Raw genomic sequence first — 26,806 nt, forward strand, 5'->3', positions numbered from 1 at the left:
AGAATTTGAAAATGAATAATTCATCTCATAAATCATGACACACTGCCCCCCGACCCGCTCTACTTAAGCATCGATATTGCAAACACTGGCCCTTGATTTACTTGGTACTGGATCAATACTAAAATGTGCAGTATTGCCCAGCAATACAAGTTTACGCTTGAAAACTGGTGACTTGTAAAGCCGTAAGGTAAATACTACCATCTGTTGGAGCTTCGATGTAATTTCCGCCTTTATGACCGACTGTTGACAATGCTACCTTCATGATATTGGGAATATTGAAATTCCACCTAAATAATAAAATTACAACTAATTTAGCTTATATAGATTATATGCTCTACAGCCTCTAGCTGCGGGACACATTAATTCTAAAACTGTAAACCAGAACATTGTCAACAGAGACTTTTATCCGACAGTAACGCTATTGTTGGCTAACAGATCTCTTGTTTACTACTGCTAAATTGGACATTTGAAGTTACTCAAAGATGGCGGAGACGGACGAGCCGTAAGTAGCTGCCGAAGAAACGAGCAAGAAACCCCGAAAGATGCTTTCAAGTCACCTTAATCTGCGAAAGCACAGCATGAATCAACCTTCTTTTATTCTCTCTTTTTAGGGAGAAGAAAAGAAGGAGAGTAGTGGAGCTGACTGAGAAGTTAGTGATCAATTGGTAGAACTGGCGCAAGGTTTGAGGTTAACATTAGGAGGAAGGTTAACATTAGCTAGACGAAGAGCTAAGCTAATGCTGGTTGTAAATGAAACTTGTGAGTTGCTAGTTGACAGAAATATCCTGCCTTGTTGACAGTGAATAACTAACACGTCTGTATAGTGAATTAGTAGTGGTGTTATTAATCTCTGTGCGAAGTCTGAGGTCTGTTGTACCTCCTCACTGTTGACATGTTAGCTATTCACTTAGCTTAGCTGCCGGCAGGCTGGGAGCTATTCAGGCAAGAGATATTACCCAAAATTCAGTGGGTCAGAAACGCCCACCCGTGAGACAGGCAGTTTTACTAAGATGTTTAAAGGGGACAAATTATGCTCACTTCCAACTCTTTGCTGACTCTTTTTAATCTTGGACTCTTTTCAAGAAGTTCATATTTTTTTCATCTTATATTGGACCTTGGTGTAGCCCAGGCATTCTGTCCAAAGCCCTATAATCACTTTCAGCTACCGCCCTTTAAGGGAGCTTTCATCTGATTGGCTGCTCTTCACAACTAGAAAGTTTTAACATGAGGTCGGTGGGGCTTTTGTGGTCACGGCCAAAGTTGTGTGCCTGAGATGACCATATAAGTAGAAACAAGCTTTTGAAACTGAAAGCTTTTGGCTCAAAGATTTGGCCATGTTTAATGTGAGCATCCGCCGTTGCAACAACTATGAAACTGCATAATAGAGCCGCTTTAAAAGAGTCATATATGTGAGAGAACCGAGGTTGATGTAGAGTAGAGTAGACATTAAACATAAGGTAATGATGCCTACTTAGTTTCCTAAAAGTCATTTAATTTTCTGCTGTAAATAGCACTCTTCCTGTTAACATTAATCACAACATTGAGCATAGGATTTGGTTCTTTTCCATGCTGTACAATTTAAGTAGCGATAAACATTTTTATGTTATGGGGCCATATGTTGCCATGCATGCACTATTTAACATTTCTGTCAGAGATACTGTTGATAATGCATCCTAAACACGAATGTCATCCTTAGGATGTTGGTGGATGGAGACACTGGAAGCACGTCTGACTGGGATGACCGTTGGAACCATATCAAGAAGTTTTTGGAAAGATCAGGTCCATTCATGCATCCTGACTTTGAACCCAGCACAGAGGTAATATTTGCAGTGAGGAATCTGATACAGATATCTCATTTTTTCTGTCCTGTGGCATATTTGATATCTCTGAAATGAAATGTATTCTCCTATTTTAGTCCTTGCAGTTTATGTTAGAAACCTGCAAAATCTTGGTCATTGGTGCTGGTGGTTTGGGATGTGAGCTGCTAAAAAACCTGGTATTATTATTATTATTATCATTTAAATGGTATAATTATAATTTCAGTGAATAGTTCGTATTTAATTTTCATCTTTTTGTTCATCTTGTGGCTCAGGCCTTATCAGGCTTTCGCAACATTCATGTTGTTGACATGGACACCATTGATGTTTCCAACCTAAATCGACAGTTCCTCTTCAGGTGAGTAGAATCAGTCAGTTCTGTGTAAAGGCTGATCCTTACTGTGTTACGTTTTATCTTTGATTTTCATGTGTCTGTAATTTTCACTAGAGCTAAAGATGTAGGTCGACCCAAGGCGGATGTTGCTGCTGACTTTATAAACAGCCGTGTGCCTGGATGCTGTGTAATCCCGTATCCTTTTGATTGAGCAACTGTTTTTGAGAGTTCAAATGCTTTATCACATGCACATGGCTAAAATTTTAACGTACAGTCATTGTGGACAAAATGTGAAAAATGTTCAGATATTACAGTTTAAGAATGCAAAGACACCATACTACTTTTCTGTGATGCGAACAATATGAAGTGAATATTGTGTTAAAACCCAAACCTTTCCTAAATGTTTTGTGCAGCTATTTTAAAAAGATTCAAGACTTAGATGAAACATTCTATAGACGTAAGTATCAACAGGGCAATCCATTACTGGCTTTTGTAATGTCTGAATGGATTTGCTCACTTGAGATTAATTTTGTTTCACATTAAATATGTCACTGCAGTTTAATTTATTTTTTTAAGTGTGTGCAACTTACTCTAAATGAAAAGCCATTGCACCACTTAATAGAATAGAGAAACATACTTCACATGTCCACTTTCCTGTGATGTAAACCTGCTTCTTAATGATCTCACTTGCCATTAGCAATTTACATGTTAACTATAGTTACTTGAAAAAGAAAGTTTTCACAGGACCCCACAAAATCCTATAAAAGTCCTTTGTGATATTCTTAAAAACCCAAGGGCTACAGCAATGTTCCCTCTAATTTTTCATGTGTCTGAGCGAACACACAAACTCCCTAAGCGGCCCCTTGGACCACTGTGGGCGACATCAGACGTGTGCACTGTGGTCACGCCAGTATCGAATCCATCCAAGTTACATGGTTTATTAAAATAATCAAATTACAGCATTTATGTTAGACTACTTTTAATTAAGTGCTTTAGCCCACTTACAATGAAAAATTAAAAGAAAGTCTTGTTCATGACCTGTGCAGTATGTTAACACTATTGGAAGTAAAAATAACTTGAACTCCAATTATGAAAACAAAACTTTCTTCTTTTTTTTTATAAAGCTCTGACTTGTATTATGAGAATGAGTCTGTGGTCTGGGAGAGAGTCCTGTAACTCTGTCTGTAGAATACAGTATATAATGACCAATGTTGCGCAATTAATTATATAGTTACTTCTTTAAAAAAGTAACTGAGTTTTTACAGCTGTTTACCTAAAAATGCAGCCAGGGTGTTTTTTTAAAATAAACATTTCAAACTATTTACAGCAGCGGTCCCCAACACCCGGGCCTCGGACCGGTACCGGTCCGTGAGTTGTTTGGTACCGGGCCGCGAGAGTTGAGGCTCAGGTGTGAAATGTATGGTTTTCAGGATTTTTATCGGTTTTTAGCGTTATTTTGTTATCGTTTTTGTCGTTAACTCTGTTTTCCTGGGTCTTTTCACATGTGTTATGAATAAATCTTCTTTTTTTCGGTACCGGTACTAGTTTTATTTTGTTGTATTTATCCGCGATACTTTAAAGGCCGGTCCGTGAAAATATTGTGGGGCATGAACCGGTCCGTGGCGCGAAAAAGGTTGGGGACCACTGATTTACAGAACAATCAGCTGTTCTGCACCAAATCTGATGCCACACAAATTATTTGTGCCACTCCAAAAAATTATTTCTGTCCACTATGAGATAAAGGAGAACAACAGCCTGATACCTGCAGACCTGACAACAGGAGATCTATCACTGCTGTAACACCTGTAACATTCAGCAGTCGCCTCATTGTTCTGACACACGCAACAAAACTATTGACTACACTACACACTAACGACACAAGATTTGCGCTAAATGTCGCAAATCTCTCACATCTCTCACATCTCAAAACACCGCCGTCACTCCTAAAACTTCCCCCCTTCCTAAACAATAAATGCCATGTTGCCATATCAATTTTGATTGGTCAACATGGTACATTTTTCGACCAATAGGAAAGGGTGGGATTTTTTTGGTTTTGTTTTTTCTCACAGGCGGTGAGTGCTTTCGAGCGTTTTCCTTATAAAACACAGTTTTTACCGTTTTTTCCGCAGTTAACAGGTCAGATGCTAAAGTTCATGACAGCACAGTTAGAAAAAGACTGAAGAAGTACAGTTTGTTTTGAAGGGTTGCCAGGAGGAAACCTCTTTGCTCTAAAAAGTGGGTGATGATTTTGGATCTTTTTGCAGCCACAGGACACTGGGCACTTTGCTGTCTTTGATTCAACCATGAACTCCTCAGTGTACCAAACTATTCTGTGAGGCCATCTGTCTGATAGCTAAAGTTCACAGCAGCGAATCTATAACAGAAAGGTTAAAAAAGAAAAGGAAGGAGTGTTACTATGGCCCAGTCCACATCTGAACCTAGTTGAAATGCTGTGACAAGACGTCAAGAGAGCTGAGCATCTTAGTGCTGCTAACGGTGGTTCTGAAAGCCACTGAATCACAGGATCAAATCAAATCAAATCACTTTTTATTGTCACATCACATGTGCAGGTACACTGGTACAGTACATGTGAGTGAAATTCTTGTGTGCGAGCTTCACAAGCAACGGAGGTGTGCAAAAATACAATAACATAAGAATAAGGTTGTGGCGGTATGCAAATTGTAGAGGGTCCAGTGAGTCGGTAGTGCAGAGTAGTTAGTTTTTCACAGAACTCTATAGAATCCATAAACTTGATACCTCCACTTTTTGATGCCTCCACTTTTTTGACATTTTCTTCACAAAATTTGAATAAAAAAAACCCAATTAGATTAGAAAACATAGAAAATTGGATGTGACTTTGTCCCTCTTTCTATCTTTACCTAGAATTCCATATAATTGTGTGTGGATTGGACTCTATTGTGGCGAGGAGGTGGATGAATGGTATGCTGGTAAGTTAAATCTCTTTATTGTGATCTTTAACATGATTTGTTTAGCTCTGCACAGTTGAAAAATGACTGGATTTCTATCTGTAAGATAATGCTAGCTAAAAGGAACATATTTTAAATGTAAACTCCGTGTTTCTGTTTTTGTGTAGCTATCTTTGCTGGTGTATGAAGATGGTGTCTTAGATCCATCATCCATCATCCCTCTGATTGATGGTGGGACTGAAGGCTTTAAAGGCAATGCCAGAGTCATTTTCCCTGGCATGACAGCCTGCATTGACTGCACCCTTGAGCTTTACCCTCCACAGGTAAGGTAGCAGATGTTTGTCTAAAATAATGATCATAGCCATGAGTTAATTATCTTTCAGAACCAGATCCCAGTCAGTTTTTCAGTGCTAACCCCAATCTGTGTCTGTAGATCAACTTCCCCATGTGTACAATAGCCTCAATGCCTCGTCTGCCAGAACATTGCATTGAGTACGTGCGAATATTACTATGGCCAAAAGAGATGCCCTTTGGAGGTAGGAAGTCACACCATATTACCGGTATATTTTTTTTCAATAATAATTACAATTATGAGGTAGTCAAACCTTTGAACAGAAAGTATGTTTCAATTTTTGTTTGTTTTTTATTATTCGTTTTTGTTTGTTTTAATGTGGATTAGATGACGTGTCTCTGGATGGAGATGACCCAGAACACATCCAGTGGGTGTACCAGAAATCTCTGGAGAGAGCAGCAGAGTTCAGCATAACAGGAGTCACATATAGACTAACACAGGGTGAGCTTGCATAAATAGCATTTCTGTGGCCATGAGGTGACTGTTACTTTTCTAGCTACTCCTGTGGAAGATGAGCCAAGTAATATAAAACACAGCAAGCTGATGGTGCTTTCATTTTGTGTGGAAACTCTTATCTTATTTTGTGTCAGTAAAACATTAAAACACTCCCCAAAGTTCATTCAGATCAGATGTTTTGTACAGCTTTTCTTTCTTTTGCCCAAACTGCATTTTCCTCTTTGTTTTCTTTCATGATTAGAGATATAAAAAACTAATTCGCTTTAAATGTTTCAGGGGTTGTTAAGAGGATAATCCCTGCTGTAGCATCCACAAATGCTGCCATTGCTGGTAAGTAGCTAACACTGAATAAATGTAAGACCTGTGGACCTGATTCCTCTATGAACGATTAGAAAAGTTAATAATTCACTCGTAGTGCTCTGTAAACAGCATTCGTTTTTTCTCTGCTTTATTCGATGCAGCTGCTTGTGCAACTGAGGTTTTCAAAGTAGCATCAAGGTGAGTTTGCAGGTTGTTTGCCACATGTCAAAATGTGTTTAAAAACCGAATGCATATTTCAGTTTCTAATAACATTGCTATTACCTTTTTGCACACAGTGCATATTTACCTCTGAATAATTACATGGTCTTCAATGATGTTGACGGCCTGTACACCTACACCTTTGAAGCCGAAAGGAAGGTTTGTGTCTGACTCGCATCTGTTAGTTCATGACAGAGTTGTATGTTTGGATAATGCGTGCATGTTTGTGGTTACTCTTATTACAGGAAAACTGTTCAGCTTGCAGCCAAGTACCTTCGGACCTACACTTTTCGCCATCTTCCAAACTCCAGGAGGTGTTGGACTACCTGACCGAGAGCACCTCCCTGTACGTTTACCTCACTTACTGTGATGCCCTAATATTAGTTCCCACCTTGTTTGTATCACACTACCAGCTATATTCAATTTACTTTATGTTGCAATGCCTTCGACAACCAAATACAATGGATTTTTTCAGACAAATGAAATCACCTGCCATAACAACAACGATGGATGGAAAGAATAAGACTTTATATTTACAGGTAATTAACCTCCCATTTAGTACAGTTTTGTATTCTAGTTCAATCTTTGAGCAATTTGAGGTGTTTTCTGGAGAAGTTCAAGTTTTGGTTGTAGCTGAAGTATTTTGTTTTACAGTCGGTTGCTTCCATTGAACAGAGGACGCGGCCAAATCTGGCCAAAACCCTGAAGGGTGTGTTGGTTTATTTACTGAAAATGTTTCCACATTGGTTAGATGAGTTCACTGTGAATATGCTGACTCACTTATGTTATGAACATGTTTTCCAGAACTGGGGCTGGCTGACGGACAAGAGCTGGCTGTAGCTGATGTCACCACACCTCAGACTGTGTTGTTCAAACTCTGCTTTACCTCATGAGACAGAATCAAGCACCTCTACAACTCATCTAAAAGCTACAACAGTTTACTGCTTATTCAGTCAAAATGTCAACCATTATAACCTATTTAACTGTTCCAGTACAAGTATTGACTAAAGTTAACATTTTCCACTGAAAAGCCAAATCTTAGTTCAAACTTGGTCATGTTTTGGTGAATCATTGATGTCAGATTTCTGCATTAATATTTTGCTGGAGCCTATAACATGTTCTGTGCAATGACAGATGCAAGGGTTATTGTTTTAAGATTACTTTGTACTTGTTTTACAAATGAATATTTATTTATTTCAACTCATTTTTTAGATGTTTAGCCACTGAAGTGGTAAAACACATCGACAATGATGATGTGTGAACTGGAATAAAATAATCTTTTTTTTGTTTGTTTTATTAAGTTTGTGTGCACTTAATGTGTGGCAGGAAGAGGAAAGACAAGTGGGTTTTTTGTGATTTATTAATTAATTATACAGTAATTCATACATCCATGTTCCTGAGGAAATACATTTTATACATTCATTTTAATATCTTCTATTCATTTGGACATTAAATTTGACTATTGTTTGATAATTAAAAGGAAAATGAAAAGAATAATTATAAACAAATATTTGTAAATGAACTATTAATCTATTAAATAAAATTATTTTTTTTTTAAAGGAAAACTGATTTTCAAACTCTTGAGAAAAAAAAAGGAAAATAATGGATTCAAAATTTGAATTGGTAAAACCATATAAAACCACCTTTCCTCCACTTTTGATTTAGTGTCCTTTTAGTTCTAGGATCAAGGTCAGTCGCTGCCAAAGGTTCTTTTATTCATATTAACATATATTTTTTAACAGTAGTGATTGCCTTTCACAATTACAAATATAATTCATTGGTATTTTCAGTGGTTCACCAGTTTGACTGTGTGTGGGTGGAGGTAGTCATATTGGAGAGAACACAAATGATCAGTGAGAGCATTATCAGGTACCAGTACCTCTGAAATGGGACCAAAAGTGTTCAAAACACATAAATTCCCTGCTGTGACATTGCTGTAGGGTCAGTGAGTGACTGTTTCAAAAATAAAACAATGCTCCCTTAGAATTTTGTAGTTCTGATCTCAGTGACTACTATAACTTTATAATGGGACAGCAGCATATCTGCTAGAGGATAAAACTGATCTCAGAGGTTGACCTCAACCCCTAGAGGTAAGACCACTCTGCTGATAGGATAGAACTATTGTTACCACACTATAAAAAACAACAACAACAACAACAAAAATCCAGTACAAGGTGCTAAATGAATGTGAAGGATTTTTTTTTGTATTATTTAGAGTTATTTTTGTGTATTTCTTAACTACTAAAATTAATTGTTGGAGCAAGAACCCCAAAAGAGGGGAGGGGGGCATTTACATTGTAGATTCTCTTTAAAGGCATCAAAATTATGTAATAAACAAAAAAATGTGAAATAACCCAAAACATGCTTTGTATTTTAGATTGTTCCGAACAGCCACCTTTTGCTTTGATTCCTGCTTTGCACACTCTTGGCATGCTCTCACTGAGCTTCATGAGGCAGTCACCTGAAATGGTTTTCCAACAGTCTTGAAGGAGTCTCAAGGTGCTGAGCACTTGTCAGCCCTTTTGCCTTCACTCTGCTGTCCATCTCATCCCAAACCATCTCAATTGGGTTTAGGTTACGGGACTGTGGAGGCCAGGCCATCTAGCAGAGCACTCCATCACTCTCCTTCTTGGTCAGTTAACCCTTACAGAGCATGGAGGTTGTATTTATATTCCACTACTGTTTTGAAATCTTGCAACTCAAATCTCATCTATATTGTCCTAGTAAGGCTACCAGAGGGGGCAGCCATGGGAGGACTCTTTAGGACAGGCTATGCTACTGAGTATTGATATAGCCATGTACGCTCCTGCTACGGTTCAATAAAGCAAGTCGTGTTGAAGATACCCCGTGTCTTATTACTTCATATCATGACAACTACTATACGTCATTAACCTTTCTCTTCTATAACTAATAGGGTGTGGTTTGTCCTGTCTCTGTATGTTTTCCTTTTTCACGTCTTGTTCTATTAACAGCCCCAGTTGGACCCAGCAGAAGGTTGCCCCTCCCTGAGCCTGGTTGTGCAGGGTGTTTCTTCCTGTTAAACTGAGGTTTTTTTCCCTGGTCTTGCTAATTGCTTGCTCACAGGGGATCATTTGATTGTTGGGGTTTTTGTCTTGAGAACTGTAGTTGGAAATTATTGGCTATATGTGGTATATATAAAAAACTGAATAAAATTTAAGTTAATTTGAACATAACTCGTAACCGAACTTCAGTTGTCTAATCCAACAGACATACAGCACGATAAAATAAATAAGATGCTACAAAATCAACCAATATTCAGTTGAGGACTGACTATTTTGAGTCTCCTTTCTGATTCATTTTCTTGATTGTGGATTATAACCTGTTCATTTGACTGATTATACAATTTGCCATGTCTTTACTTGTCCAGGTCTGAATAACACTGGTGTCAATGTTTTGGTGTGGTAGCATCTCCAGTGATATGATGAAAAAAGAAATCCTTCAAAACCAAGAGGAAAAATTGGAGAAGCACTAATGTTAGGGGTTTTGTTACTATCTAAATTCTCCTGTCCTCTTTTCATGCTGAAGCGTCCTCCGTCTATGAACCTATAAGTAACCAAACGTATCCCATAGCATGACAGTAAATCTCTTTTCCTAAATTGCAGGGATCAGGCTCAACAAAACCATGCACCTTCTTCCTGTTAGGCGTTAGCTGTGTTAGCTGCTCAATTAAAAAAAAAGAAAATGACAGATAAACCGAAACAAAACAAAAAATTGTATAAATTCTACTGGATTTGCTTCTATCAAACAGGTGGAACCTAGGTGTCTAAATCTTCGAAAACCTCTCCTGCAATGTCAACATCTCCACCCAACTCAAAAAGCCATCAACAGCAGTTACTTACTGAGGTCCCCCTCACATCCAAAATCTACCAGAGGAGCAGGCCAGCAGGCGTTCTATTCATTTTTTTTAATCTAATCATTTTTATGTTGTTTATATATAAATGTTAACACAAAAGCTGTAACTGTTTTGTTATATGGTTCCATCTCTAATTAAATCACCTGTATTTGTGGTGCGAAGCCAATTTACACTTGATATTAAACATCTTTGTAATTTTCTTTTTTTGGATGAGGTGGAAACAAATAGAAAATGTGTTATATAGATGTACACTGTTGTTGTTGCTCATTTCCTAGAAGTTAGTTAATATTAATGTATGGTTTGCCTACTTATATATACCACCACTTAACCAAACTCAAAACCATGACCCCAATCCCTGCTCCAACAGTTCAGATGATCAGCTGGGTATTAAACATGGCAGGTGCTTGATAAATGGATCAGAATCAGGTGTTTTGGAGCAGTTAAGCACCTAAAACTTAAAACAATCAGTCTCAAATACCAAAGTTTAGAGGCACTACTTTATCAGTATTGCCCTAAGAAAGGTGATTTAACTGCATAGTGTCCCTGAGGCAACAAACCAGAAAATACTGTTTTAGCAAACAAATTACATCAAAATCCACCTTTAAATAACCAAATATTTTTCCTCACATATTCAAGCACATTCACATATTTTTAAATATAGATATTTCCAATTAAATGTGTTATAATGAGATTATTCTTAGCAGGAGTTGGCACTACATCCTATGTGGATCTGGTTCCCAAAAGGATTGCTCAAGAGCCAGGGTAAACTTCAGAAGCTTAACATATTTACATACAGCCTTTGAATGCCAGGGTTATATCACAAAAAACAGAGCACAGAAAAAATATAGGAAAGCTAATTTTTTTTAATTTAGTCATTGTGCTATATTGCAAAAGTTCCTGATAGAAAAGTTCATCTAGTTAAATTAATGTGAAATTTTTCCAAAAAGATGAGCTGAAAAAGAGAAAAAAACAAAATATATATATTTTGTTCATGTTCTTATTTTCAGACCATATTGCAATGTCCTTTCTTTAAAGCTGAATTTTTGGTTTTCCTTCTAAGAAAGTTCTTTGCATCAATCAAACAAACATTTTGGTTAATAAACACTGTCGAAACGAATGACAAATGGTTTCAAAGTCAAACTCTCTTTTACTCCTTATTTTACTCGTATCCTGTGTTAATAAATAAAACACAAAAATAGATTTAAGAGACAGTTTAATAACCAATGATACCATTTGCTGGCTGATAGCTGTCTGTTGTGCTAATATTTACGGAGGGGGAGGGGCACGGACGCGCTTCCTCGCTGGGTTACGGCTCAGACCGGATAATGACGTCACTTTGCTACGTGGAAAAGGAAGCAGCGAGCAAGCTAATGCTAGCATTGCTACAAGTTGAGAGCGACCAAAACAAACGATGACAACCAAGGAAAGTAGCCGTGAAATTTGGGATTAAACGTGAGAATGGTCTGAATTTGCGATGGTCGCAGAGTTCTGGGGATAACTGTATTCCTGCATGACTGACCTTTGGCGTGAAAGCGATTTTGAGGGCCAGCTTGTCAGTTTTCGATCCGAAACTATAGTGCATTGGTACTGTCCATATACACCAGAGGTATGCATTGCTAACTAGCTGTTTAGTAACTTGCTGTCATCAAAGCTTGGAGTGGACAGTCCGTTTTTTGACAGTGCAGATTATTCCCACCCGGTCGGCGTTGATTATATATCTATATAAAAAAAATGGAAAAACGGAAAAAATAAACGTATTCTTCTGCTGACGCTGAATTCGCTCTAACATCCGTGTTACAAATCCTGAACTTGGAGTTTGTTTGCTGTCTTGCCTTATAAGCAAAATGAGTTGGTTCAACGCATCTCACCTGTCCAGCTTCGCTAAACAAGCTTTAACATCAGCTCAGAAGTCAATCGACCGAGTTCTGGACATCAAAGAGGAGGACCAGTGGGATGGTACAACTGTAATGCCCCACGACGGTAAGTAATTAATGTAATATAGCGTGTTAACAGCTAATGTTGATGTATGTAAATGATATGCAAATGTAACATTAGAAGCTAAAGCTATCGAAAGACTTGACATAAATAATCTTTCTCAGCAGATGTCACATTACCTGGAAAGCTTTCATTAAGTGGAGGCTGGGGGCTGACACAGTGGGAAGCACCCGCCGAGGAAAAGACCATCACACCACCCCCTTCATCGGAAGCCATCACTACTCCCGTCACTCGTACTGTTGTGGATGAATCCGAAAATTTTTTCAGTGCCTTTTTGTCACCTGGAGATTCACAGGCTGTCACCAAAACTCAGGTTGTGTCGGTACCCCCTACTAAGTCTCAAAGGCGGCCTCAAGAGAAAGAAAAGCAAAGCAAAGAGGCTGTTGTCCAAAAAGATGTGGAGAGTCAAATGTCATTCGTGGTTGAGGGTCCTCAATCTGGACCTGCTGATAAGATCCATGAGAGTCAGAAAGCTGCTGAGATCCAGGTGGTGGAGATCAAGCCCTCACCAGCAGACACTGTCGTCCTGCAGCCAGTTTCTCCTGTTTCCTCTTCCAGTGATCTTCCTTGTGACTCTGACAGTAAAGCAAGCAGTGTGAAAACAGATGCTGACTCAGTAGTTTCTGTTGACTCAAAAGCAGAGCAGTCACACACTTCAGTAGAACACCAACCAGAGAAGGATACCACAGATTCCCCTCAACCTAAGAGTGCTGCCCCTTCTGATCCGTCACCTCCCGTATCCACTAAGGAAGTACTCCTAGAGCATAAAGACTCAAAGACAGAGGATCGTCAGAATGATACACCCTCTCCTCCAGTTAGTGCTTTCTCCTCAGGAACCTCAACCACCAGTGACATTGAAGTGCTTGACCATGAGAGTGTGCTGAGCGAGAGCTCAGCCAGCTCTAGACAAGAAACCGGTGAAGGAAAGACTGGCCTTCACCTAATGCAGGGCTCCTTCCAGCTTCTCACTGCCTCCACATGTGGAGATTTTCCTAGACTAGAAGACTACCCAAAACTCACAGAGAGCTGTGGTTCCTCCTCAGATGCATTTGAGCGTATTGATTCCTTTAGCGTACAGTCACTGGATAGCCGGAGCGTCAGTGAGGTCAACTCGGATGACGAAATCCCTGGCAGTCGGACTCTAGCATCCGTCACTGCGGGTCCTGCCCCTTTAACAGTGCAACAAGCTGAATGTCAGAAGCAGGAAGGTGGAGAGGCAGCAAAGGTAGATGAGAAGGAAGAAGATGACGAGGAGGGATTCACTGAAACAATGCGGGAGCAGTCGCTGGATGAGATGGAGGAAAGCGGACGAAGTGCGACACCTGTGAATAGCGAGCAGCCCGAAGACTTGACAGAGCAGGAGGCTAATCTCACACTGTCTGATGCCACCGCTGCAGCTGAAGAACAGATCACTCCACCAATCACTGCAGAAATGAAAAGTGCCTCAACTGTCCAGATACTGGAGCTTCAAAAGGTAACCAAATGCTATCTGCATCTGGTCCTGTCATTTGAAAAGATTGTTTATGCAATGCACATACTGCCAGATCTAGTTGAAAAAGTCCACATTGCTTCTAAAATCCATTGAATACAACCTGCAAAACGGTTACTGCTCAAAGAAGGGTAGGTTTTTATCTGTAACTGAAAAGTAATGTATAACTGATGAAGTCGCAAATGAGTCACATTTAAAAATAATAAATTTACAAAAAACATTTTTAGCATAGTTTTTCTCCTCCATATGCAAGAAAGGAAGAAATTGCTTTGTTAGATTGTCATGTCACAGCATCATGACAGCTTGTGAACTGTACAGCGCTTGATCTTCAACGCATTTAGTGTGACTTTAGGTACTTTGTTTTTTCTGTTTAAGATTATTTTAAAGCTTCTTTTTAATCAGCAATTTTATTGAATATTTGCTTAAGAAAGGACTAAATCGTTTACTTGGTTGTATTAAAAGTAGTCATGGATTTATTTTCAGTGAATTGAATAACAGTGCTTATAATCTAAGTAATGTTTCTCTTTATCCATAAATATGTATTTACCTGACAAATTGGAATCTTTATCGATAAACTTTAAGAATTTCGCTTCTTGTTCAAACAGAACCAAATGATTTCTTTTGTGACATTTTTAGACTCTTCTGTAAATACAGAGCATGTTGTGGTCACGTTATAGGTTATTGATGAGCTATCGGGGCGCCTTGAGAAGAGAGAGTCTCAGCTGCTGGCAGTTAGCAAAGACAAGGCCAGACTGGAGGAGGAGTGTGACAATCTGAAAGAGTGAGTATGAGGCAGACACCTGGTTCACAAAGGAAGTGTAAACAATCTTGCCAGGAGTGCTGGTCTTCCTGATATGTAGGTGAGATGAAATGTCACCAGCATAATGCCACTGTGCAAACACTGAGCAAGCAAGGGGAGAATAAGTCAATCTGATTTAATGAAATGGATTTCTAAATTGGCATGACAGTACTGTAAGAGTCTGCTAAGAATTTCAAATCCTTTACTTAAAAATTAAGTGACTCTGAATTGTCATTACTAATCTACTAGTATGGATTTTTAAAAGCTGGCTTGGTTTTGAGGTTGTCTTTCAAAATGAGCTTTTAAACTAATGAGGTCTTTCATCCTCCAGTGAAGTGATAGGTCTGAAGGAGGAGAGCTCCACTGTTCAGTCCCTGAAGGAAGAGTTCACCCAGCGTATAGCAGAGGCAGAAAGGAAGGCTCAGCTGGCATGCAAAGAGAGAGACATAGCTAAGAAGGTAATGCTAAGAGCTCTTAGTCTGCGACTTGTTAACTTATGATTAACAAAATAAATAAAGTTCTCCAAGGGCTGTGCTGACCTTTCATGTATTTCTCCTACCACAATTACTTCTAGATGGACAATTAAAATTTTACATGTACAAAATTTTTGTGGCAAAGATTTTATTTTATTCTTTTGGTGCTGTAGGAGATAAAGGGTTTGCGAGAGGAGCTTTCCACAAGACTAAACGCCAGTGATACAATGGAGATCATCAAGGAGAAGGAGGAGCAGATCAGAGGTCTGCTGGAAGAGGGTAAGACTTGTTTACGGAACATGTTTTTCTTCACCGCAACCAACAGATGGTATAATCAACACTTGGTCAGACAGTAGCGCTTACTTGTTACAGGTTAGGTTATTACTGATTACTTAGCATCACATGTCGGCTTTGTTAAAGTGTCTGAGTAGGTTTTTATTTTTCTCACTTTTAGGTGAAAAGCTGTCCAAACAGCAGCTACAGCACAGCAACATCATCAAGAAACTGCGTGTGAAGGAGAAGGAGAGTGACACAAAGATCACCAAACAACAAAAGAAAATCAAGGATCAAGAGGAAGAGCTGAGACAGCTCCAGCAGGTGGGGATTTGGGATGTGTTCAACACTACACTTGAATAAAAGTTCATACCCGACTATTATTTAAAGCATTTTAGTTTTAAGGCAGTTTAGTTTGAGTTTTTGTGTTTAATTTCATTTTCTTGGATCAACTTTTTTTGTTCTCTCTTCCTTCCCTCACCTTTAACCGATCACAGCAGATGGCTTCCAGTTCTTCCTGTTAAGAGGGAGTTTTTTCTTTCCACTGTCGCCAAGTGCTTGTTCATATGGGGTTCATCTGATAGTCGCTATTATTTTAGGGTATTTACCTTACAATGTAAAGTGCCTTGAGGTTACTGTTGTGATTGGGGGGTTTATATATGCAATTTAATTTAATTTACAATAATTTTTAAGAAAATGTTATAATTTTTAATTAAAAACAATAATATTAATATTATTAATTCTTTGTTTTCAGTGTTTAGTGGTTAAATCTTATGTTGGAAGAATCAAAAGGTACCTGTTAATTAGTTTATAATTAAGCTGAACTTGCTCGTAATTGTGCTGATTGGGAGCGTTTTTATTCTTCAGCTCTCATTTTATGGGAATTCATTTGGTTTTATTACAATTCAATTCAATTCAATTTTATTTATATAGCGCCAAATCACAACAAAAGTTGCCTCAAGGCGCTTCATAGATACAGAGAAAAACCCAACAATCATATGACCCCCTATGAGCAAGCACTTTGGCGACAGTGGGAAGGAAAAACTCCCTTTTAACAGGAAGAAACCTCCGGCAGAACCAGGCTCAGGGAGGGGCGGCCATCTGCTGCGACCGGTTGGGGTGAGAGAAGGAAGACAGGATAAAAGACATGCTGTGGAAGAGAGACAGAGGTTAATAACAGATATGATTCAATGCAGAGAGGTCTATTAATACATAGTGAGTGAGAAAGGTGACTGGAAAGGAAAAACTCAATGCATCTTGGGAATCCCCCGGCAGCCTACGTCTATTGCAGCATAACTAAGGGAGGATTCAGGGTCACCTGGTCCAGCCCTAACTATATGCTTTAGCAAAAAGGAAAGTTTTAAGCCTAATCTTGAAAGTAGAGATAGTTTCTGTCTCCCGAATCCAAACTGGAAGCTGGTTCCACAGAAGAGGGGCCTGAAAACTGAAGGCTCTGCCTCCCATTCTACTTTTAAATACTCTAGGAACAACAAGTAGGCCTGCAGAGCGAGAGCGAAGTGCTCTAATAGGGTGATATGGTACTACAAGGTCATTAAGATAAGATGGGGCCTGATTATTTAAGACCTTGTATGTGAGGAGCAGGATTTTGAATTCAATTCTGGATTTAACAGGAAGCCATTACAAGAGGGTAAGGCTGGGCAATATGACCTAAAATCCATATCGCGATATAATTTGAAGCACGTGCGGTAACGATATATATCACGATATATTCTTTTCTTCTGTATAACGTATTTTCCACACTATAAGGCACACTTAAAATCCTTTAATTTTCTCAAAAATCGAGAGTGTGCCTTATGTATGAATTCTGGTTGTGCTTACTGACCTCAAACCGATTTTGGCGTGCAGAAATCTGTTAAAAAATGTTTTAGTACAACTTTGGTAAGCTGCACTGCTTGATGGATTGTCAGAGCATTATGGCTGCAGTAGTGAGGAGCTTCGCGGAGTAATCTGGGTCCAAAACTTCGTCCACTTCAGGTCCCAAAGTCAAACGAACACTAAGAGTTAAAAACGGTCTGAATTCTTTCATCTTTAATAAAATCATCAGCGTTGCTGCTTTATCAGGTGTAACAATTAAGTTTAACATCCAGGCATCGATGAAAACAGATTTATTAAATTCAACGAAGTTACAAGTTAACAGGAAGTTAGCTCGCTAGTTTACACCTAAACATGACATACCATGTTCTGACTGAGAGATTTTTGAAACTAATTAAAACGTACAGCTCTGCTGTCACTTCCAACATAAATGAAGACAGAAAACTAAACAGCAGTGGCGTTTGCAGGGTTACTGAAGTTGGACTACCTGGTATATAATGTTGTGCTACGTGATTGCTAGCAACACAGCTATGTTAGCATAACATTAGCACAGTGAAGCTGGAGGATGAACGCCAACTTTTTTTCCACTCGATAAAAGTTAATGTGAGGGATTTTGGTGGTTAGGGACAAATGCAATCGCATAGCAGGATGCTATACACGGGCCAAACTTCAGTCAGGAGAACAACTGAGATTATTCATCCACAGTAACTAACCACAAAAGGTTAGTTATTAATATACTGCAACAACATGGGAATAGAGCAGCTGCGAGAGAATTCAACATTAATGAATCAACATTACGGAAGTGGAGGAAGTGCAGTTTTTGGCTTTCCCCATATTTCAAAAGTGCTTCATCTCTTTGCTATGACTGTCGCCCGGCATAATTTGCAGATGATAATGGTTTTAGCCGCTGCGATGCTTTCGACCAAAACAGGCGCAGCTTGATGACATCATCAACATGTGCTATCGCGATAGAGCGGTATAGTCAAAATCTATATCGTTGGCCAAATTTATATCGTTTCTATCGCCCACCCCTACAAGAGGGGTTTACTTTTCTTGCCTGTTTTGGCATGTCCTTTCAGTAATGGTACTAGACGGGGCTTGTTTTAAAAATGAAAGTGATTCCAAAATGCTTTCAAGCTCTCAACAGCTGTCACCTCCTCTGCCCTGTTTTAAATGAAAAAGCCCCCTGAATCATACTCTTGAGACTGTGGAAAATAAAAATGTCACTTTCCAAAATGATGAGTAAATGCACACCTTAAGAACACTGTTACATTTGCTTACACTGTTAAACAATGCTGCTCATACTAGTTTTCTCAGTTTGTTATGGTAGTGTGGATTGTGGCTTCAACATGGTGACGTGTAACTAGGGATGGGGCTCTATTCCCATGTTGTTGCAGTATATTAATAACTAACCTTGTATTGTGGATGAATAATCTCTGTTGTTCTCCTGACTGAAGTTTGAAGAGTATGATTCAGGGGGCTTTTTCAATGAAAACAGGGCGGAGGAGGTGACAGCTGTTGAGAGCTTGAAAGCATTTTGGAATTACTTTCATTTTAAAAACAAGCCCCGTCTAGTACCATTACTGAACGGACATGCCAAAACAGGCAATAAAAGTAAACCCCTCTTGTAGGGGTGGGTGATAGAAACGATATACGATAGAAACGATAAATTTGGCAAACGATAGAGACTTTGACTATACCGCTCTATCGCGATAGCGCATGTTGATGATGTCATCAAGCTGCGCCTGTTTTGGTCGAAAGCATCGCAGCGGCTACAACCATTATCATCTGCAAATTATGCCGGGCGACAGTCATAGCAAAGAGATGAAGCACTTTTGAAATATGGGGAAAGCCAAAAACTGCGCTTCCTCCACTTCCGTAATGTTGATTCATTAATGTTGAATTCTCTCGCAGCTGCTCTATTCCCATGTTGTTGCAGTATATTAATAACTAATAATAATAATAATAATACATTGTATTTGAAAGCTCCTTTCAAAACACTCAAGGTCGCTGTACACAGTAGAATAAAAGCAACATAAAAGCAAGAAGTTTACAGAATCATAAAAGCATAAGACATAAACAAATAAAATAGGAGAGTGGAAAGGTTATGTGGGATAAGCTATTTTGTACAAGTGGGTTTTGAGTTTGGACTTAAAGAGAGAGAAGGAAGAGATGTTTCTTAAATCAGGAGGTAGGGAATTCCAGAGTCGTGGAGCAGAGCAGCTGAAAGCCCTGCTCCCCATGGTTGCAAGACGGGGGGAAGGGACGGAGAGTGAAAGGGAAGAAGAAGATCTGAGACAACGAGATGGGGCGGTGATCTTAACCAGGTCAGAGAGATATGGAGGAGAGAGATGATGAATAGCCTTAAATGTGTACAAGAGTATTTTGAAATTGATGCGATATTTGACCGGGAGCCAATGAAGCTGCTACAGGACAGGAGTGATGTGGTGGGCAGAAGGGGTCCTGGTGAAGATACGGGCAGCAGAGTTCTGGACGCGTTGGAGCTTGTGGGTGGATTTTTGAGTAAGACCAAAAAGAAGTGAATTACAATAATCAATCCAGGAAGTAACAAGGCTATGGACAAGAATGGCAGTGGCATGTGGGGTGAGAAAAGGACGGAGACGATTAATGTTGCGCAATTGAAAATATGCAGACTGAGTAATATTATTAATGTGTGAATTGAAAGATAGAGTACTGTCGAAGATGACACCCAAACTTTTCACAGAGGAAGAAATGAAGACCGGTGAGTTATCGATAGCAATAGAGAAACTATTGGTTCTGGATAATGTTGATTTAGTGCCTACCAAGAGGAGCTTGGATTTATTACTATTGAGTTTGAGAAAATTAGAAGAGAACAATGAATTTAGTTCAGCTAAGCAGAGGGTGAGGGAGAATGGGGGAAGAGCAGAATCAGGTTTAAACCTTTTGTGGTTAGTTATTGTGGATGAATAATCTCAGTTGTTCTCCTGACTGAAGTTTGGCCCGTGTATAGCATCCTGCTATGCGATTGCATTTGTCCCTGACCACCAGAATCCCTCACGTTAACTTTTATCGAGTGGAAAAAAAGTTGGCATTCATCCTCCAGCTTCACTGTGCTAATGTTATGCTAACATAGCTGTGTTGCTAGCAATCACGTAGCACAACATTATATACCAGGTAGTCCAACTTCAGTAACCCTGCAAACGCCACTGCTGTTTAGTTTTCTGTCTTCATTTATGTTGGAAGTGATAGCAGAGCTGTAAGTTTTAATTAGTTTCAAAAATCTCTCAGTCAGAACATGGTATGAAATGTTTAGGTGTAAACTAGCGAGCTAACTTCCTGTTAACTTGTAACTTCGTTGAATTTAATAAATCTGTTTTCATCGATGCCTGGATGTTAAACTTAATTGTTACACCTGGTAAAGCAGCAACGCTGATGATTTTATTAAAGATGAAAGAATTTAGATCGTTTTTAACTCTGTGTTCGTTTGACTTTGGGACCTGAAGTGGACGGAGTTTTGGACCCAGATTACTCCGCGAAGCTCCTCACTACTGCAGCCATAATGCTCTGACAATCCATCAAGCATTACAGCTTACCAGAGTTGTACTAAAACATTTTTTAACAGATTTCTGCACGCCAAAATCGGTTTGAGGTCAGTAAGCACAACCAGAATTCATACATAAGGCACACTCTCGATTTTTGAGAAAATTAAAGGATTTTAAGTGTGCCTTATAGTGTGGAAAATACATTATACAGAAGAAAAGAATATATCGCGATATATATCGTTACCGCAAGTGCTTCAAATTATATCGCGATATGGATTTTAGGCCATATCGCCCAGCCTTACGTGTAACGTAGGGTATGTCAAGCCAAAGTCTTATACTTTGTTTTCTTTTGATCTCCTGCAAGAAAACAGTGTTGTAAATCGTGGCATTTACTAGTCATTTATTACTGGTAAATGTAACATGATAAAGTCACTTTTTCTCAGGTTTTTTTTTTCTCAAACACATTTGTATCTCATTTGCCCATCCAGTGTAGACAATTATTGATATTCACTTCAACTATATTTAAAATGATCATGGTTTCCTGTTATGTGCAGGTTCTAGATGGAAAGGAGGAGGTGGAGAAACAGCACAGAGAGAACATCAAGAAGCTGAATGGTGTGGTGGAGCGCCAGGAGAAGGAGCTGAGCAGGCTGCAGTCAGACACCGAGGAGCTGCAGGAGAAAAACAGGAGCCTCGAGGCTGCTCTGGACAACTCTTATAAGTAAGCAAACTAACCTCATAAGCTTGCTATTGTGGGGTTTTCAGTGTTGCTTTTTTTTTTTTTTTTTGTTATGATTACCATCTATCTACAACATGACGAATTCTGTGCAGATCCTAAACGGTCACTGTACTGGTAAAGATCTTCATATGTTAACCAGAGCTATTAGAGTGCACTCATCCATGTTGTTTTCTTTTTGCAAAGTTTTTTCTCTCCCTGTGTTTCCCTTGATACTATTTCCTCATTGGCATATTCATACTGTGAAGACACAAATTTTGGCCAAAAGCCAAAAACGAATTTGTGTGAGTCAGGCTGATTAAATCTTTTACAACCACGAGTTGAACTTTGATATGTATTTTAAAACAGAACAAGCCATGTGGTTGTTTTTCCACATGCCTTTCATTTAAAGTGACAATTCATGGCCATGCTCGTTCCATGTACACTAAGGCTACGTTCACACTGCAGGTCTTAATGCTCAATTCCGATTTTTTGATCAAGTCCGATTTTTTTTGTCTGCTTGTTCACACTACAAATAAAAGGTGCTCTAGTGTGAACGCTCAAAGCGGCCCGCATGCGCAAAAGAAGATGTCACACACAACGCGCTCTGTTTAGACCCAGAGCAAACAATATTGTTTGACTGATGGCCCTTAATATAAAGACTTCGGACTTTACGTTTCCCAATTTTTGCTTTAAGTTATTTTATTTACATAATAATGTAAATAACCTAATAATTATCCTTATTGCTGTTTTAGAGAGGAGTGGTGCTTCAAAGGATAGTTGCAGATTTCTGTCAGAATCTGCAGATTATACAGTACAAATAACATGCTCACGTTTCTCTAACGTTGTCTTCCCAACAGTGTCACTAACATCTACGCTGGATGGCCAGGAAGCGTTTGCGATGTCTTATCGGGCGCTTCTCCGGAGCTGATAATTGGCGTCTGTCTTGTGTCAGTGACGCAAAAGACGGATTTAATGCGACTTGACCGTTCAAACAGCAGTCGCTTTCTAAAACATGGGATATGTATCGGATTCAGTACCACATACGAAAGTGACCCAGATCGGATTTGAAAATATCGGATTTGTGCCGTTCACACTGTCATACCATGATTGGATATGGGTCGCATAGGGTCAAAAAAATCGGATTTGATGCGCTTTCGCCTGCAGTGTGAACGTAGCCTAAGGCATCTCATTATTATATTATCTTAGAGCCGGGACCACTCTAAATAAATATACATAGATACATGTGCTGATTGTAATATTTATGGAAAGTCACAGTGATGATGGTCTTCTTCAATATCTCTGTTAGGGAGCTAGCAGAACTACACAAGGTAAATGCCAGCAGAGCCAGTGAGGCTGAAGAGGTGGCTCTGAGCAGGGAGACGCAGGCCAGAGAACAGCTGAGTCTGGCTCTGGAGAAGGCTCAGGAGGAGGCCAAGATACATCAGGAAGCCCTAGCAAACCAGGTAACACTGGGCCACACACTAAATATATAAAACACATGTGATAAACATCAAATATAAGATACTGCTGCAATTTAAAAAATAGTTAACTCAACATTATATTGTTGTCTAATGCTGTGTACAGGTGGCTGACCTGAGGCTGGCACTGCAGAGAGCAGAGCAACAGCAGGCCAGGAAAGAAGATTATTTGAGAGAGGAGATCAGTGAACTTCAACAGGTAACATACTATTTCCAACTAAATTATCTCAATAGACGAAAAATACATTTTGATAGAAGAAAATTATTTTACAACAATTTCGTGGTACATGTACAATGACAGTAAAGGGCTCCTCTTTTTTTTAAATATAGCAACAGGATTCTTTTTTTAATGCATGCCATCATTTCTTGTCTTCTGTCAGAGACTTCAGGATGCAGAAACTAGGAACCAGGAGCTCAGCCAGAGCGTTACCTCTGCCACGCGACCTTTACTGCGACAAATTGAGAACCTACAGGCCTCATTGGGTGGTCAAACGGCCTCGTGGGAAAAACTTGAGAAGAATATCTCTGACAGGCTTGGTGAGAGTTAGGGATTTAAGCTTGTACACCATGTCTGTGTAAAACAAACAGCAAATTACAGTATCGTAGAAAGCGGGGAATAAAAGCTTGATTTGTTTTTGCACCCCCTCTAAACAGCGGATGCCCAGGCGCAGCTAGCCATTGCTGTGGAGAAAGAGCGATCAGCAACAGAAGAACTGTTGTCCATTAAGTCCCAGTTAGCCTCTCTGGAATCCCAGAATTCCTTGCTTCGGCAGGAGAAAGCCAGGCTTCTGGCACAGCTGGATGCTGAGAAAAACAAGAGGGAGAAATTGGAAGATGAGAGCAGCAGGTAATAAATTTAAAAAAACCAACCAAACAAACTGGAGTCTACAGGGTTAAGTGCTCATGTAGATCATCCCCATCATCATGTATACCGCGTTTACTGTATGTGGCTTATATGTGGAGTTAAAGTAAACATATGTGTGGTTAGTTTGTTTGATAATTATCAATTTTTGCCGTTTGGTTGTTGGTGGCTTTTCTTTGCTTTGCACAAAAAAAAGTGTTAGTGTGACTGTCAAAAATGGGATTGTTCTCCACATTGTCAGAGAGGCTTTGTGTAGAACTTAGAGCCTGACTTTGAATTTCATTTGTCTTTTTTTCTCTGTGGTTTTTCTTATTGGTTCCAAAAACCTGCTTTGAAACATCAGTTAACAACACAAAGAGTTTGAGCAGCACAATGAAATGCTGCATTTATTGCATTAGTTGCTCTGAATGAAATTAAATCTCTTTGGTTGTGGTTTTATGTTGTGCCAATAGAAAAATATTCTGTGTCAAGATTAATGGTGAAAAACATCTTACAGTCTCTGCTAGGCTTTGGTTGTAGATTGCAGTTTGGTTTTGTTCTTTCATATGTATGTGAAAAGAAATGAGTAGCTCGGGTTTTTCTCAGTGAGACAGGAAACTGAGTCACAGTAGTCTCGCTTGTAATGCTAATCCTTCCTGGAGTGCTTTTGTTTTTCAACAAAGCCATTTGTGACTGTGAAGCTGAGGCCCCTCAACACCCACTCATGTGTCAGCACGTGGTTTCAGTGGCAGACTGTTTTCTTTGATGAAGAAAGCAGAGGGTGTGGTGGGGCCAGTGGCGCAATGGATAACGCGTCTGACTACGGATCAGAAGATTCTAGGTTCGACTCCTGGCTGGCTCGTCGCTGTTTTTGGTCTTTTCACAAAAAACAAGTTGTTGGAAATATAAATACATTAGATATAAACCTTTTTTTTCTCCCTGAGGAACCATGTATCTTCTCCTTGAGTAGAAAAGTAATCCTTTATATCACACAGTTAGGCTTTCATTTGTAGCATTTCACAGATGTATTGCACTGTTTTTATTGCTGTTTAATTTTTTTGGTGACTTCTTGCTCGTTTTATCAATGTAGGGATCGTGTTGAATTGGAAAACCTGCGAGGAGAACACAATCGAACGTTAGAGGAAACAAAGAAAGAAAAGGTACCAAAAAAGCTATTTTCTACTTATGATGTTGTCCTGTATGAAAATGATTTCTCATGGGCATCTTTTTTTGCTCCTTCTACCAGTTACTGCTGACTAATCAGTTAGAGATGGAGAAGATGAAGGTAGAGCAAGAAAAGAAGAAATGCTATTTGGCACAGGAAGCACTCAAGGAAAAGGTTTGAGAGAATCTCTTATACGTTGTTTTTTTTTTTCTTTTCTTTTCTGTTTTGACTTTTCTTCATTCAGTCATGACTTGATTATTTCAATTGTGTCCTATCAGGAGCGAAAGGCCACGACACAATCAGTTGGAGAGGCCCTAGCATCATCTACACCCTCCTTGTCTCGCTCCAGCTCGATGAGTGGGGCAGACAATGGGCTGCACACTTCTGTTCTTTCACAGGTGCATTCTACTTTTCTCATAGAGGTAGTTAGGAATACGATAAAAAAGGTTAAAATCTGTAAACTGAAGATGAGTTTTTAAATGCTGTGATGTCCTTTTGTACATTATTTTTCTCCTTCTTCTTAATCCATCCGCAGGATGACTCTTTAGACCATTCGCTGGGCACTATGACTATGTCCATGTCGATGAGTGGGACCAACCTGTATGAGGCGGCCAGACTGTCTGGAGGCTCCAGCATCATAGAAAACCTCCAGTCTCAACTCAAACTGAGAGAAGGAGAGATTGCACAGCTGCAGGTAATGTCAAATTAAAATTTTAGTGATTAGGCTGTTACTTCTGCTATCAGCAAATGCACGCAGTTATTTGTACTGCACCTCACCTATTTTTCCTTTTCTTTTTCTCCCCTTTTTAGCTTGAGATCGCTAATCTGGAGAGGAGACGATCTGTGATGGCACAGGAGCTGGTTCGACTCACAAATCAAAACGATGAGATGGAGGAGAAGGTGAAAGAGATCCCCAAGCTGAAAGTTCAGCTGAAGGTACAAGGCTGTACAGTGCAGGGAATTAATGTTACACATTTTCCATGCTCCCAGATGTCAAAACTTGAATTGAATCATATTTCCGCTTGAGAGGGCTTATTTGCAGAGTGTCTTCTGATTATTGTGGCTGTGCATTTCAGGATCTGGAGCAGAGGCATAACACCATTCTGCAGATGTATGGAGAAAAGGCTGAAGAAGCAGAGGAACTGAGACTCGACCTTGAAGATGTAAAGAATATGTACAAAACCCAAATCGACGAATTGCTGAAGAACCAGAAATAAACCAGTTTCCTTTACGTGTTATTTTGGGGCACGAATCAGCTGACAATATCAACAATAAATGCATTCACAAGAAACAATGAGGCAGAACTTTTAAGTTGAATCACTGTATAAGAAGGAAATTCATTCATATTTATGTTATTTTGTTTTAATTGATTATCATATGCTTTATTTAAGTGTCAATATTGGAATTGTGCAAAGCATACAATGAATACAGAATCAGTATGTGAAGAATTGTCGACGTTGACTTGACTCGTCCATCTGGAATCTTTGGGAGTTTGCTTTCAAAATTTCTTGTGATTGAACCTTTAACATAGTATTGTATAGTTTAAATTGTATGAGCTGGTGAAGGTTTTTTCACTATATGAATTAATCCAACATTTCTTCATAATCAGAAAGGTTTATATAAAATTCATTGTACAGAGAAATTTATGTATTGTTCTTAACACCTTACAGATCACAAAGTGTGGTGTAGGCCTGAGTAGTCTTTGAGTGAAATCCTGAAGATTGGATTTCAAACTTTATACATATGTAAATTAATATACATTTATTAGGTTAGTAAAAAGTAAGTTGGTTCTTTATTGTTAAATCACACAGAAGATCGAATTTTCATTGCATTCAAATAAAACACTACATCTCAGTGCAACACAACAATAAATCTGTTCTGAACAATTCTATGTGTCTCTTTCACTTTTTGGCAAGACTAAAACTTAAAAAAAAATGAC

The 26,806-nt window shown here is 39.1% G+C and overlaps 2 protein-coding genes and 1 non-coding gene across 5 annotated transcripts; all 3 read left to right on the forward strand.

The window, feature by feature from the left end:
- Positions 1-376: 376 nt before the first annotated feature.
- On the forward strand, positions 377-7,705 carry uba3 (ubiquitin-like modifier activating enzyme 3). 2 transcript variants are annotated; one of them, XM_084927757.1, is made up of 18 exons: positions 450-502; positions 612-650; positions 1,697-1,817; positions 1,916-1,996; positions 2,093-2,175; positions 2,266-2,346; positions 2,565-2,608; positions 5,035-5,099; positions 5,246-5,401; positions 5,512-5,614; positions 5,758-5,871; positions 6,163-6,216; positions 6,348-6,384; positions 6,483-6,564; positions 6,651-6,751; positions 6,881-6,944; positions 7,060-7,114; positions 7,210-7,705. In XM_084927757.1, exons 1-18 carry the CDS (start codon positions 483-485, stop codon positions 7,296-7,298), a joined length of 1,389 nt encoding a protein of 462 aa, XP_084783883.1. In that variant the 5' UTR covers positions 450-482; the 3' UTR covers positions 7,299-7,705. The 2 variants fall into 2 exon arrangements, with proteins under 2 accessions (XP_084783885.1, XP_084783883.1); XM_084927759.1 differs by lacking the exon at positions 612-650 and having other exon boundaries at positions 377-502.
- A 3,898-nt stretch (positions 7,706-11,603) lies between these two features.
- tmf1 (TATA element modulatory factor 1) lies at positions 11,604-26,754 on the forward strand. Of its 2 annotated transcripts, none has more exons than XM_084927760.1 (17): positions 11,604-12,259; positions 12,379-13,748; positions 14,441-14,544; positions 14,894-15,020; positions 15,209-15,314; positions 15,490-15,632; positions 21,220-21,386; positions 22,690-22,846; positions 22,968-23,060; positions 23,242-23,398; positions 23,516-23,708; positions 24,793-24,862; positions 24,949-25,041; positions 25,146-25,265; positions 25,403-25,561; positions 25,678-25,803; positions 25,944-26,754. In XM_084927760.1, exons 1-17 carry the CDS (start codon positions 12,124-12,126, stop codon positions 26,082-26,084), a joined length of 3,462 nt encoding a protein of 1,153 aa, XP_084783886.1. In that variant the 5' UTR covers positions 11,604-12,123; the 3' UTR covers positions 26,085-26,754. The 2 variants fall into 2 exon arrangements, with proteins under 2 accessions (XP_084783886.1, XP_084783887.1); XM_084927761.1 differs by having other exon boundaries at positions 12,382-13,748.
- On the forward strand, positions 24,492-24,564 carry trnar-acg (transfer RNA arginine (anticodon ACG)). Its single transcript has one exon. It is a non-coding gene; the product is annotated as a tRNA-Arg (tRNA).
- Positions 26,755-26,806: the final 52 nt, after the last annotated feature.

The sequence above is a fragment of the Perissodus microlepis genome, chromosome 5, assembly GCF_051167445.1.
Source record: "Perissodus microlepis isolate ML-2025 ecotype Zambia chromosome 5, ASM5116744v1, whole genome shotgun sequence".
Taxonomy (NCBI): domain Eukaryota; kingdom Metazoa; phylum Chordata; class Actinopteri; order Cichliformes; family Cichlidae; genus Perissodus; species Perissodus microlepis.